This window comes from Coregonus clupeaformis, chromosome 23, assembly GCF_020615455.1.
Source record: "Coregonus clupeaformis isolate EN_2021a chromosome 23, ASM2061545v1, whole genome shotgun sequence".
In the NCBI taxonomy this organism is placed as follows: domain Eukaryota; kingdom Metazoa; phylum Chordata; class Actinopteri; order Salmoniformes; family Salmonidae; genus Coregonus; species Coregonus clupeaformis.
The window spans coordinates 19,628,586-19,644,340 of NC_059214.1; the positions used below are offsets into that span (position 1 = coordinate 19,628,586).

Below are 15,755 nucleotides of genomic sequence, written 5' to 3' on the forward strand. Positions count from 1 at the left end.
TAGGTGATTAAGGCACAAATACAACGTTCTTCAGTTTTATATTCAGTTGTTTATTTGTTCAATACTCTTATGATCATATGCAAAACACACAGTCTGTATCAATAATATGTCCAGACTGAACAATCATATACCATAAGATCTTTTCACAATTTTCTAATAAGCCTACATATACACAATTTCCCTTTTTTTAACCTAATAAACATGATACGGTAGTGTATCAAACATGCTAGATAGATAACCAATTCCAAAATGTCTGTCAATATATGTTTTAACTTCATAGAGTTGTTTCTTTTGAACACATGTAAGGACAATTAAACAGTTTCAAACCAGAAAATGGTTATAACCATTTTTTAATTCCTATACAGTTTACTTATATTTCACATACAATGTAAAATAAAACCAAGATTTGAACATTACACAACAAATTCAGTGCAGTAACAATTTTAACCAATATTACTGAAGTCATTGATATAAAATACCATTATACCAACATGCAATGGCTTTGAGTACATAGTGGTGGTCACATTTTTTCTTTGATCAGCACAATCATTTCATATCAAATACAAATAGTCAATACAAGCAACAAAATATTAATTACAGTATATAACTTATTTAAAAAACTACAGACTTCAAAAGCATGGAATCCTCAGTCCAGAATATTAATAAGAACATAATTAAAGAAAAACTGTCAACATTTTTATTGTAGCAATATACTGTATAAATGCTGTCATACGGATACAATGAGAAGGCATCAAACTTCGTAAGGGGTTATTAGATCAACTTGGGTTTGACAAGACATTTCTGTAAGAATTGACTCATGTGGGTGTAGAGGTGATGGTAGGCAGATCCTCCAAGTCCGTGATCCCTGTCAGTGTACCACTGAAAATAATACAAAAAGACACAATTGCTATTATTCTAGATAAGGTGTAAGACATAGGTTAGACTCCAGGCTTCGCTCACAGGTGAAAGTCTGTAGCAGAGTCTAGATATAGCTCATAGATAGGTCATATATAGGTCCTATATCATAAATTATATCATAGATACGTATAAGATAGGTCAGTGTAGGACATCTAAAATGTCTTATAGACTGTAAAATGTGTGTAATTAAAGTTGTAACATACAGTACTAACTCCCCAAAATATCCTTGCACGTACTGTACTTAGCCCTGGGACTATCAGTTAAGGGCTTTATCAAACATGTAGATCAGAACCGATGAAGAGTATAAGACACTCCTCAGTCAGACTCCAAGTGCAACACGTCATCCCCACCGCCCCTCTCTGGTAGTCCTCCCCAAAACCAATATTTACCATCGCCTCAAAGTCAACTTGCTGGTCAACCAGGGCTTTGGAGATCTGTGCAGATTGCTGGAAGTGAACATTGTCTACAGGAAAAACAAACTGTTTGTAATACCTGCTTGAACAAGGAAGCATATGCATCAGTCAAAATACGATTAATCCTATTTTGCACAAGATCAGGAGCCTCTTAATGGCTATACTGATTACTGTATTCTATAGATTACACATTAAGAATACAACATTGTGTATGAGCGTGTGGTTGTTTAGAATGTAAAATACAGTATTTCACTGAAACAGAAACACATACCATCAGCTGTCCCATGAATGAGGAGATAGTCCACTGATTTGAAATTCTTTGCTCTACTTGTTACTGTGGAATTCTGTTGAATAGAAAGTTGTCTGTATGTGGACACAGTTATGGTTGACATACAACAGATTATGTGATGGCAGGTAGCTTAGTGGTGAAGAGCGTTGTGCCAGTAACCGAAAGGTCGCTGGTTCTAATCCCCGAGCCGACTAGGTGAAAAATCTGTCGCTGTGCCCTTGAGCAAGGCACTTAACCCTAATTGCTCATGTAAGTCGCTCTGGATAAGAGCGTCTGCTAAATGACTAAAAATGTAAATGACTATCCAAATAAAGAGGGACCATGCTTTGTGATGTTTCTGATGTCTTTACCATAGAAATAGAATTAATAGAACTGGCGTGGAAGCTCTAACCTGGCAATTTGACTGGTAAACTCATGGGTACACTCACAATGGCTGCCTGGTATTGTGATGCATTAATTTCCATGGTAATTTGGAATGTTCTATCAACTGATACTCGAGGTCGATATTCACATAGTAATAAGGAATTACCCTCGACCACGCCCACAAATTGGGAAAAACAAACATTCTTTCCCATTGACCCCCAGTGTAAAAAATCCCGACCTACGGTTCGCAATGCTCCCACGTAGGGAAATAGAGCCTGCGAGAAGAGCACTGTGGCTTCAGGCTATTCGGCATGGGAGAGTGGGAACCTGGGCCCAGATTCACAAAACCTTCTTAAATAGAAATGTCTTCTTAACAGCCATTTTTTTCTTAACTATCAACTTAAGAAGAAAGTTAAGCAAAGTTGCTATTCCTCAAAAAGGTTCTTGTTTCTCCTTAAGCAAAAAGTTCAGAATAAATTAGATTCTTGAAAATAAGGTTTTTGGAAATGTTCTTAATTCCAAGATAGCTAAACCCTTAAACTCAGGGCAGTGAGAGAATAAACTCATAAAAGCAATTGAACATGTTTAATTCACTCACAAATTCATCTGAAAGTTTCAGTATTGATTATTTTAAACCCAAGAACATGTTTTAGAACAGTCATCTCATGATTGCCATTGCTAGCTAGATAGCTAGCTAAATCGTTTGCCTAGCAACACACATCTTAAAAAGATTAGTAAGAAGCTATTTGAGAAGTTCATAAGAAAATCATTAAATCTTAAGATATTGTTGAGGAATTGCACCTACAAACTATCTTATGAACTTCTTATTATTTTCCTTAAGATGGTTCTTAAGTTTTTGTGTAAGAAGTGTTTTGTGAATCTGGGCCCTGGTGTCCAAGTAGGCTACACATAGCTATGTGTGGAAAACATTTAATCACAGGTAAGACATTTAACTTGTTTAGTATAGTTTGTTTGTAACGCCACTCACTACTTGTAGCTGTATAGTCCATTTGTTTGTGTTGTTAGTCTTGGCTAGCTTAATGTTCTGGTCGGTAGCTAACTAGCACTCAGTCACGTGGCTGCTAGAGCCATCATGTAAAGGGGCATAAGGGAAGCCTACAATATTAAATTTTTCTAAATAGTGAGAATGCCCGGGAGCAGGCAATGTTGAAAAGTAATCTTTAGACATGTTTTACTTTCTTAAATGTAGTTTTGTAATTTGACTAAAACAAACAGACAACAAGAAAATTGCATTAGAAAAAGTCAAGTTTTTGCTGTGAGCCAATGTGGTAATCTAGGTAACCACAGGTTATTTTATTTTCCCCACAGGTGGGCAGGGCCGCGACATTCTATCTAATACGGACTGGGACTATGCTGAATTGCCATGGTAATGCACAATGTTCATTTAAATTATACTAACTGTTGTGGCTCATGCAATGAATGCATTTCTTGTAATGGCAGTTGAGTAGACTCAACAAATCACAGCACAAATTGAAGGTTACACTTCCTGCATGGGTCTAGGTTGAAGATGGGAAGGTTAAGACAACGTAATAATTCCATGCGGAAGCGTTCGAAAATAACCTGTATATTTTGAACCTAGCATGGGTCTAGGTTGAAGATGACAAAGGTTAAGACAACGGGATTCTAATGTCTCATAACTCTTTGCAACAATGGGTTGCTATGCTAGTTAGTAAGGGAGCTGGTAGTTAGCAACAATGCTGGTCCCAGATTTGTGACGACATTGTCTTAATCTGTATATTTTTGACCTAGGCGTGGGTACACTCAAAATGGCTGCCAGTCCACCCATTATGCCATCATTGACTTGAATGGGGATGTCCGTTCTATTCATTCTATTTCTGTGGTCTTTACCTTGTAAGAGTCAGCATTCTCCTCCGGTTTACTCATATAACGTTCAGTATACACCGAGTCTGGAAAAGGAATATCCAGATAGTGACTGAACTCATATAGGATGAAACAAACACTGGCTTTTGAAGTTTATGCATGACTAAATCTCTATTCTTACTATTTGACCTTTTCTACGATTATACGCACTGATACATACCATAATATTCCCACTTAGCTACTGGGGCAACTGCTATTCCACACTTGAAAACTCCACTTCCAGCACCCAAAGCCATCGACGTGACATAGCCACCATATGACTGAAAAACAGATTATTTCAAACCACATCAGTTATAGTTTAATTCAACAAATACTGTGTATTTACAACAACAGATTTATAAGAAATATTGTCAAAATCAAAGAGAATGTCCAACTTACCCAACCCCATATGGCTATACGTTCTTTGTCTATAAAGCCCATGTCAATAAATTTTCTAGTGACAAAAAAACAACATCTTTATTTGATCTGCTCTAGCTATATGTCATTAAAGTGTTGATCTCATCACAATCAAAAACTGACAGGAGCAGATTCAATTGATGAGACCTTTTTCAAGAACAACAGATAGCCCACTTTGGGATACTCCCAATTCGCATTCATTATCAGATATGAATACATTACGTCTTGTATTATTATTATTATTATTATTATTATTTGTACATATTGTTAAACAGATGTTATACTTTACACACTGAGGTCTCTGTACTTCAATGGTACTTTACCTTACGGCCGTTATTTGATCTTCCACTTCAAACGTTCCAAGACGTTGGTAGATAGAGTGCATTATTTTGTCACCTTGGTAACCGCTTCCCCTTCCATCGAAACTGGCCACTATGATCCCCTCCGTACTGGAGAGGTACGAACCCCAGTTCAGTCTGTAGCGATAATCTGATTTCTGACTACAGGGGCCACCATATCTGTAAGGGAAATCAGTATATCAACTTGACACAGTCACAGCTGACATAAAATGGCAGGGCTAATTAATACTCTGCAAATCCTCTTTAAAGATACTTAAGCCTATATACTTACACATCAATTAGAAGAGGGTACTTTTTGTTTTTTTGGAAATTGGGGGGTAACATCATCTGATACCATAGATCTGTTGGCAAAAGGTAGTGAAACATGAGGCAATTAGAAATACAGATGTAGGATCTTAATTTGATCACCCTGTTGCAGGAGAACTTTCCTGCAATGCAGGAAATTTAGAAATGGTAGTGTATTTGAGGTTTAAAAAGGCTTCTGAAGTTTGTAATTTACACTTTGAAATTTCAGACTTGATTTTCCCTTACAAAAAATGTTTCAACCCCTACACAAATGTCCATGAATTATAAACCATAAACGGGCCCAAATCCCCGTCATTTGAGTGAAGAAAAGACAGAGAAAAGGGGGGCGGGGTCGGGCTGCCTTCTGAGAATTCGTAGGCGAGTGAGTAAACTTTCACTACCATCCGTTCTATTGGCCAACATGCAATCATTGGAAAACAAAATGGATGATCTACGATCAAGAATATCATACCAACGGGACATTAAAAACTGTAATATCTTATGTTTCACTGAGTCATGGCTGAACGACGACACAAATAATATAGAGCTGGCAGGATTTTCCATGCATCGGCAGGACAGAGAAGCTACGTCTGGTAAGACGAGGGGCAGGGGTGTGTGTCTACTTGTCAATAACAGCTGGTGCGTGATGTCTAATATTAAATAAGTCTCAAAGTATTGCTCGCCTGAGGTAGAGTACCTTATGATAAGCTATAGACCACACTATCTACCAAGAGAGTTCTCATCTATATTATTCGTAGCCATCTATTTACCACCACAAACCAATGCTGGCACTAAGACCGCACTCAACGAGCTACAGTGAGGGAAAAAATGCCAGGGACAAGATTGTAGGCCTACACAAGGCTGGAATGGGCTACAAGACCATCGCCAAGCAGCTTGGTGAGAAGGTGACAACAGTTGGTGCGATTATTCGCAAATGGAAGAAACACAAAAGAACAAGTCAATCTCCCTTGGCCTGGGGCTCCATGCAAGATCTCACCTCGTGGAGTTGCAATGATCATGAGAACGGTGAGGAATCAGCCCAGAACTACACGGGAGGATCTTGTCAAGGATCTCAAGGCAGCTGGGACCATAGTCACCAAGAAAACAGTTGGTAACACACTACGCCGTGAAGGACTGAAATCCTGCAGCGCCCGCAAGGTCCCCCTGCTCAAGAAAGCACATATACAGGCCTGTCTGAAGTTTGCCAATGAACATCTGAATGATTCAGAGGAGAACTGGGTGAAAGTGTTGTGGTCAGATGAGACCAAAATCGAGCTCTTTGGCATCAACTCAACTCGCCGTGTATGGAGGAGGAGGAATGTTGCCTATGACCCCAAGAACACCATCCCCACCGTCAAACATGGAGGTGGAAACATTATGATTTGGGGGTGTTTTTCTGCTAAGGGGACAGGACAACTTCACCGCATCAAAGGGACGATGAACGGGGCCATGTACAGTCAAATCTTGGGTGAGAACCTCTTTCCCTCAGCCAGGGCATTGAAAATGGGTCGTGGATGGGTATTCCAGCATGACAGTGACCCAAAACACACGGCCAAGGCAACAAAGGAGTGGCTCAAGAAGAAGCACATTAAGGTCCTGGAGTGGCCTAGCCAGTCTCCAGACCTTAATCCCATAGAAAATCTGTGGAGGGAGCTGAAGGTTCGAGTTGCCAAACGTCAGGCTCAAAACCTTAATAACTTGGAGAAGATCTGCAAAGAGGAGTGGGACAAAATCCCTCCTGAGATGTGTGCAAACCTGGTGGCCAACTACAAGAAACGTCTGACCTCTGTGATTGCCAACAAGGGTTTTGCAACCAAGTACTAAGTCATGTTTTGCAGAGGGGTCAAATACTTATTTCCCTCATTGAAATGCAAATCAATTTATACGATATTTGACATGCGTTTTTCTGGATTTTTTTGTTGTTATTCTGTCTCTCACTGTTCAAATAAACCTACCAAATTATAGACTGATCATGTCTTTGTCAGTGGGCAAACGTACAAAATCAGCAGGGGATCAAATACTTTTTTCCCTCACTGTATATAAGGCCATAAGCAAACAAGAAAATGCTCATCCAGAAGCGGCGCTCCTAGTGGCCGGGGACTTTAATGCAGGCAAACTTAAATCCATTTTACCTAATTTCTACCAGCATGTCACATGTGCAACTAGAGGAAAAACAACTCTAGACCACCTTTACTCCACACACAGAGACGCATACAAAGCTCTCCCTCGCCCTCCATTTGGCAAATCTGACTATAATTCTATCCTCCTGATTCCTGCTTACAAGCAAAAACTAAAGCAGGAAGTACCAGTGACTCGCTCAATATGGAAGTGGTCAGATGACACGGATGCTACGCTACAGGACTCTTTTTCTAGCACAGACTGGAATATTTTCCGGGATTCATCCAATGGCGTTGAGGAGTATACCACCTCAGTCATCGGCTTCATCAATAAGTGCATCGACGACGTCGTCCACACAGTGACCGTACGTACATATCCCAACCAGAAGCCATGGATTACAGGCAACATCCGCATCGAGCTAAAGGCTAGAGCTGCCGCTTTCAAGGAGCTGGACACTAATCCGGACGCTTATAAGAAATCCCGCTAAGCCCTCAGACGAACCATCAAACAGGCAAAGCTTCAATACAGGATTAAGATTGAATCCTACTACACCGGCGCTGACGCTCGTCGGATGTGGCAGGGCTTGAAAACCATTACGGAATACAAAGGGAAACCCAGCCGTGAGCTGCCCAGTGACGGGAGCCTACCAGACGAGCTAAATGCCTTTTATGCTCGCTTCGAGGCAAGCAACACTGAAGCATGCATGAGAGCACCAGCTGTTCCGGACGACTGTGTGATAACGCTCTCGGTAGCCGATGTGAGCAAGACCTTCAAACAGGTAAACATTCACAAAGCCGCAGGGCCAGATGGATTACCAGGACGTGTACTCAAAGCATGCGCGGACCAACTGACAAGTGTCTTCACTGACATTTTTATCCTCTCCCTGACCGAGTCTGTAATACCTACATGTTTCAAGCAGACCACCATAGTCCCTGTGCCCAAGGAAGCAAAAGTAACCTGCCTAAATGATTACCGCCCAGTAACACTCATGTTGGTAGCGATGATGTGCTTTGAAAGGCAGTTCATGGCTCACATCAACAGCATCATCCCGGATACACTAGACCCACTCCAATTCGCATATCGCCCCAACAGATCCACAGATTATGCAATCTCAATCGCACTCCACACTGACCTTTCCCACCTGGACAAAAGGAACACCTATGTGAGAATGCTGTTCATTGACTACAGCTCAGCGTTCAACACCATAGTGCCTACAAAGGACCCTGGGACTAAACACCTCCCTCTGCAACTGGATCCTGGACTTCCTGACAGGCCGCCCCCAGGTGGTAAGGGTAGGCAACAACACGTCTGCCACGCTGATCCTCAACACTAGGGCCCCTCAGCGGTGCGTGCTTAGTCCCCTTCTGTACTCCTTGTTCACCCACGACTGTGTGGCCAAACACATCTCCAACACCATCATTTAGTTTGCTGACGACAGAACAGTGGTAGGCCTGATCACCGACAACGATGAGAAACCTATAGGGAGGAGGTCAGAGACCTGGCAGTGTGGTGCCAGGACAACAACCTCTCCCTCAATGTGAGCTGATCGTGGACTACAGGAAAAGGCGGGCTGAACAGGCCCTCATTAACATTGACGGGGCTGTAGTGGAGCGGGTCGAGAGTTTCAAGTTCCTTGGTGTCCACATCACCAACAAGCTATCATGGTCCAAACACACCAAGACAGTCGTGAAGAGAGCACGACAACACCTTTTCCCCCTCAGGAGACTGAAAAGATTTGGCATGGGTCCCCAGAGCCTCAAAAAGTTATACAGCTGAACCATGGAGAATATCCTTACCGGTTGCATCACCGCCTGGTATGGCAACTGCTCGGCATCTGACCATAAGGCGCTACAGAGGGTAGTGCGTACGGCCTAGTACATCACTGGGGCCAAGCTTCCTGCCATCCAGGACCTATATACTAGGTGGTTTCAGAGGAAAGCCCAAAAGATTGTCAAAGACTCCAGTCACCCAAGTCATAGACTGTTCTCTCTGCTACCGCACTGCAAGCAGTACCGGAGTGCCAAGTCTACGACCAAAAGGATCCTTAACAGCTTCTACCCTCAAGCCATAAGACTGCTGAACAATTAATCAAATATTTACATTTGTTTTTACACTGCTGCTACCCGCTGTCTATTATCTACGTATAGTCACTTTACCCCTACCTACAGTACATGTACAAATTACCTCGACTAACCTGTACCCCCACACATTGACTCGGTACCGGTGCCCCCTGTATATAGCCTCGTTATTGTTATTTTATTGTGTTACTTTTTATTATTTTTTACTTAAGTTAATTTGGTAAATATTTTCTTAACTCTTTCTTGAACTGCATTGTTGGTTAAGGGCTTGTAAGTAAGCATTTCACGGTAAGGTTGTTAATACCTGTTGTATTCGGCGCATGTGACAAATAAAGTTTGATTTGATTTGATTTCAAATTTCCTGTTGCTACAGGATTATTTTTCTGATGTAGCAAACTGGCTTAAATTAAGATCCTACATATGTACATTTGATTTTGCATGGCATGATTTGATTGGATCCACCAGTCTCTAAAACTATCACTCACCAAATCCTGCTACCCTCAGGGTCCCACGCTGCATGGTTGGCATTTGGAATTCTTTTAGCATATCTTCAAGATCTTTGTTGTCACGAAGAACCAGGAGCTCTAAAACAAAACAACTTTATCAATTGAAAGTCAAATCAGAAGTTCCCCGTTTACGGTAAAGATTCATGAACCTGTATATTGCTCAGTTACAAAGAGTATCTTCATAGTAGTGGTACTTTTTGCATACCTTCACCTGAGCCTCTATTGTCCCTGAGCGTGAACAACGGTGTTCCAGGTCCTGTAAAGAAACAATCAGCACACACAATACAGTATGACATCACGTAGGCTAATTGTTCACCACATAACCTCAGGTACTAGGTCAGAACTGAGACTGTGTCAACGTCCCAAATGGCACCTTATTCCCTATGGGCCCTGGTCAAAAGTAGTGCACTACATAGGGAATAGGGTGTCATTTGGGACGCCTTCTGTATCACTCATTGATATTCTGCATGGATCATGAATGGGTTAGTGCTCAGGGTGTGAATGGGGAATGGGGTAACTGACCATAGCAGTCCATGCGGTAGAAGGAGGCATCATAGCTGAAGTAGGCTGAGTTGTACTGACACCTGTCCTTATACAGGCCACAGGTGAGGCACTGGGGAGCAGAGTGGCTGCTTCCGATCGTAACCCTGTCAAACAAACAAACAGACACAGGTTCATACGAGTTAACATCTCCGTCTGAATAACGCAAATATTTATGGAAGCAATTGAACATACTTTTATAGTTTATTTTGAATTCAGAATTATTAAGAATTTAGGGAAATCACTTGAAATGAAATATCCATGGGGATCATGAGAAACACATCAAAGACAATGTGGTCATAGTGATAGATAAATAGTAGGTTTACTCTATTTTGTTATTGAATTAAGCAAAATTGATTTCTTACTTGTATAGATTTCTCTGTCCAGGCTTTCCTTGGTACTCATTACTTACATAGTATCTGTGAAAAAGAAAAGATAGTGAAGAAGCATTCTGAAGGAGCAACACACATGACATCGTTTATAATAATAATTTTCTAGTTCTTACATACATACGTCTTGTGCATCTGTACTTACATAGCGTCTTTGGTGAGTTTTGAAATGTAGATGACCTCCCACTTGCCTGCGGTAATGGGTGTTGCCTTGCCCTTTGGAATGATATACACTTTCATAGGTATTGCATTCTGATATTGCTAACATTTACATGCAAGTAGGCATTTTATTGTACTGTGTACACAACGTGTATCTGTGCATAAAGAAAATAAACATTGATTTGATTTTGATTAAACAATCATCTTGAGGTATAACATACTCACATCTTTCACATGGTGAATGTGTTTATAACCGTATGTGTCGCTAATCACTTTGTAGAAACTGATATGATCCAATGCAAACATAGGTTGGAGGGGAGCATACTGGAAAATTGAAATAATGTATTATCATAAACAAAATATTTCAGAACCTAGATTTAGTTCTCATGTTTCTTTCATTATACAGTATGTGAACTTACTTGGCCAACCCAACCAGTCTTGCTTATTTGTTCATATTTCTAAAATAAAAAAAATAGAAATATTTTATTAAATTTATTAGGCCTATACAGTTACAGAATGCGTCACACAGTAACATTCCTGGTGTTAATGTTGAAAAACACATGATTCTCTGTTCCCTGAGTGCTGTTGTCTACCAATGAGCTCACCCACAGAGTCTGAGGTGAGGTGACAAGTACCTGGTTCTCATTCCAGTTGTTTCCATCAAAGTCATACATCTGTAAAAGGACATGGCTCTGCTTCCTCTTGGTCCACTGAACAGCGATGCGCTCATCCATCACCCAAGTGACTGAACTCAAATAGTGATCACTGGGAGAAAAACAACACAAAGCGACAGGTTTACATCACCCTTTTTACATGTGCATGACTATGACCATACTAGACTTTTTAAACCACTACAAATTTATATTAAAGTATGAGATTATACTGTACCCTGCACCAATGGAATCTGGCACCACCACCTGTGACCGTCTTGATGGATTTGTTGTGTCCACTACAAACAGCTTTGCCTTAGGATTAGTTGAGCCAGCCTTGATAGGAGATAACAGGCATAACAAAAACTATCTTCAAAAATCATGAGCATTTTTTAAGGGTACAGTACATATAATTCACATACTTTGTGTATAATCATGGTATATATTTGACCTATTACGTGCTATCTGTGGTATGTCTCTCATTCTTATGACATTCATACCATGCTTTAAAAAAGGCACATATGACAAAATCCCACCTTTGGGTATGGGACAACCACTGTTCTGGGGTATTGTCCATATCCATACAAAGAGTACTCGATCGTGTGGACCTCTGTGTCATTAAACTCAGCATAAGCCAGATACTTTCCAGTTGGTGACCACCATATTGCCTCATTCGATGAGAAAACCTCCTCTGAAAAAAGTGGAAGAAATCAAGTTACCCAAAAGCCTTGTGTGTGATGAAATCCACCTCATCCCTTCCCCCTAAAATGGGTCAATGCTACTCAATACCCACCCTCATATACCCAGTCAGGGGCACCGTTAAGAATCTGATTCTCTTTTCCATTATGGGTCACTTGTATGGCTTCAGCAGTGGCGTTGGGTTTCAAATAAACGTTGTAATTCCAGACGTAAGCCTGGCAGAGAGATCAGCAGTCAAGTTAATGTCAGCATTCCATTGACTTTAGTTTATACCAGATTATTTTGGTTGGTGCAGCAGCTAATCCCACTGTGTTTTGCATCTCTCTGGGCCAACGCCCATACTCGCCATTGGAGAGAGAGCAAATTATGGTGCCAGCAGTTTTCAAAAACTAGCAGAATACTAGTGAGCAGATGAACGATGCAATAGCAATGACATTAAATACACTCCAGACTCTTTTCTCATTATACACTTGTTATAATTACCAAGGGCCTCAGAGAACTCTTAGTCAGGTCGCAAATGTTGTTTTTTCAAATAAAATGTAGGTTATCATCTGATTTATTGTTCTGTTGTTGTTTGAAATTGTCCATGGATAGACTTGACTTTGTATTTTATAGTGTATACACATGACTTTGAACACCCTGTTTAAATCCCAAATGGCACCCTATTCCCTACATAGTACACTACTTCCCTATGGGCCCTGGTCCAAAGTAGCACACTAAATAGGGAATAGGGTGCCATTTAGCACACACTGCCCTAGATAGTGTATCAGACTGGTTTTTAATTACCAGTTTGTTTCCTGTTGGTGCCCAGGAAAAGTACTGCACAACTTGTGGAATGTTCACAGGATTGAGAAATGTTCTGGGAGAAAAAGATGGAAACATCAGGTCTTTAGTGATAGAGGAGTAGTTGAGTCTGGCTTTTCATTATTAGAATTTAACTGAAGACACTATCACTGAGGAAACAGAGATGTACTTACGAACTGTCATATTCATAGATGGAGTAAGAGGCTGTGAATGAATGTCTCCATTGCTGTAAACACATTATACAGTAAATCAGTGTTGTGTATTAAAAAAGACACCCCATGATCAAACTAAAATATAAACAATCATTCAATATATTACCTTGGAGTAGTTGCTCTCAAAGCAGATATATTTCCGATCAGCAGAAATAATATAGTCTGTGGCATCCACTTGTTCCTATGACATAAAAATTTAAAATATAAAATGTCAATACATTATTAGCTTTGAAATATACTACGGGTGATTAAAATACTCTTTGCATGAAAAATATCTTACAAATGTTTTGTTGCTTATATATTCAAAGAAATCCCCTGTTTCAGCATTGTGAAGCATAATGTTGCCTTGTCTCGTTTTATGCACGTATTCGTTATCTATAGGAGAATAAGACAGAAATGTAACTTTTTGAGACATGATCAAAACGCAGTCACTTTAAAATCAAAACAGATAATGACAAGGAATGCATGCATATGCTTTTGGAAGCAATTGAATAAACAAAACAATGAAATACCTGATATCCACCGCAAATTATATATTTTATACCTAATTGTGTCATTGAAATAATCTGCCAGGGTAAAAGGCCTCTTGGGGCCTCCGTCCTCTCCTGAAACATGACAATTTACTTGAATTAGTGACAGATGCATTTTACTTGAATCAACGACTGCATATATTGGTTTGTAGATTATCAAACAATACGCTAGTACTTTCCACAAAAGTGGATATCTTCAACAAATCCTTGGAAATCGTATACTACTACATTCACAAAGGCAATAGCAATCACTTGGTGGCGCCACATGGTTATCACCATATTGTATAGTAGGCCTACTTGAATTTGAAATGTTCACATCGGTGGTTCAATAACTCCCATCCTATCTCATCTTTGGATTGAACGATTCAAGAAATGTAAATCATTCTAGAATAGACCAATTACTGCTCACATTGGAAGTTTCAGTGAAGTGAAACAAGAACACTCAAATCAGAGTTTTGTTGGTTATTTATGACTGACTAAATTGAACTTGGTGAAGTTGTACAATCATCCATTTGAAGGGACATTCGTCAGCAAATGAGCATCATAAGACACTGTCTACTCAGTGAACACCATAGTGTGCAAATTGTTTACAGAGTGAAAGGAAACCATATCTCATTGAATTAAATGTTGAAATCATACATGAATGATAAAATAAAGAAACTTACTATTCAGATATATAGCCATGGGGACAGTTATTAAAGTGATGACGACAGCCGCCCCCACAACCGCCCAAAGCACCTTGCCGCAGCCCTGTTAAAGGTGAGAGACGAGGGTGACAAAATGTTGCAAAAAGTTCTGTGTGAATGATAAAGTAGCCTATTTTAGTCTTGGAGGAGGACTCACTGGCATTCTATCTATATCTCTTCGGTTTTCATATTGCCTTATTAATATGATTACATATTAAGAAGTCTTCTCATTTAATTAATTTCAAAACAATTAACTTTGCATTTTTATGTATTTCTAATGTGCATTAGTTTTACTGACCATAGTAGCACCGATGATGTATCGACATTCACCGGTGAGTGGACATGCAGCTCTCAACCTGAGGAATCCGTTTCGCTGACGTGGTGTGACAGTCGACTTCTTCGCACTCTCTCTGGATGTCAAATAATTAACATACCGCAGAAAAAAAGTCTGGACTCTCGATTAAACCGTAACTTAAGCAGCAAAAAAGAAAGAATGTTACTCCGTCCGTTTTGAATTTAGCTTCCCTTGTACTCCAGGATGCAACCGTAAGGAAGAGTTGGAAATTCTCACTAGTCACAGAGATGCCGCCTCGAAGTCAGCAGCCCACATAACTTTACGATGGCGCCGAATTTGTGAAGATTTAGGAAGTGGCTTTTCCATTCAGCGCATTATCAGTGAACATGGTTAACCTTTGCAATTATATAGAATACATTTTCAATTTGTGGATTTCTATGCATTTTGTGAATAAATAAACATTAATTTGTATATCTGTAAAGTACAAATATTTGTACAGCATCTACACACCATGCAGAAATAATTGAAAGCAAACACACATCAAAGCAGATTCTGCCCCAGTTTATTGTCTCCTCATACACTTTACACATGGCAGGAATTTGTATTTTGGAAATATTCAGAAAGTTATGCATTCAGGATAAGAATTCAACAAAACAATGAAAACAGTAACCAAGGCGCAAAGTTACAAGCATGCAATTTATAATTTTCTTTGATTACTCCCTGAACTATCAAATCACAGTAGCCAGGGTAACACATACCCCTGACATTGACAAAGTGATATTCCAGCAGTAGAGGAAAATCACCAAAAAACACCACCTGTCTACTGTATGTCAGATCTAACGTGAGCATGTGTGCCAACAGGTGCACTGTAGTGAGAAAGTACCACAGGGACCGGGGAAACACGAGGATCCCAAGGGAGAGGAAGTGTGAAGAAGTTCATTATCATCTTTACTTTGATCCATTCCGGTTAGAGAGTTCGGCCAGTAACCGAAAGGTCGCTGGTTCGAATACCCGAGCCGACAACGTGAAAAATCTGTCGATGTGCCCTTGAGCAAGGCACTTAAGCCTAATTTGCTCCAGGGGTGACTTACTACTATGGCTGACCCTGTAAAACAATACATTTGACTGCACCTACAGTTGAAGTCGGAAGTTTACATACACTTA

The 15,755-nt window shown here is 40.1% G+C and overlaps 1 protein-coding gene across 1 annotated transcript; it reads right to left on the reverse strand.

Moving 5' to 3' along the window:
• Positions 1-26: 26 nt before the first annotated feature.
• On the reverse strand, positions 27-14,909 carry LOC121536822 (fibroblast activation protein, alpha). The gene is made up of 26 exons (XM_041844399.2): positions 14,595-14,909; positions 14,276-14,360; positions 13,593-13,685; positions 13,361-13,455; positions 13,187-13,261; positions 13,042-13,094; positions 12,851-12,923; positions 12,159-12,279; positions 11,902-12,056; positions 11,604-11,701; positions 11,351-11,480; positions 11,135-11,173; positions 10,941-11,039; positions 10,702-10,772; positions 10,533-10,586; positions 10,150-10,274; positions 9,833-9,883; positions 9,607-9,705; positions 4,912-4,981; positions 4,605-4,799; positions 4,264-4,318; positions 4,046-4,145; positions 3,853-3,911; positions 1,603-1,675; positions 1,308-1,381; positions 27-879 (listed from the first exon to the last, which is right to left on the reverse strand). Exons 1-26 carry the CDS (start codon positions 14,595-14,597, stop codon positions 772-774), a joined length of 2,253 nt encoding a protein of 750 aa, XP_041700333.2. The 5' UTR covers positions 14,598-14,909; the 3' UTR covers positions 27-771.
• Positions 14,910-15,755: the final 846 nt, after the last annotated feature.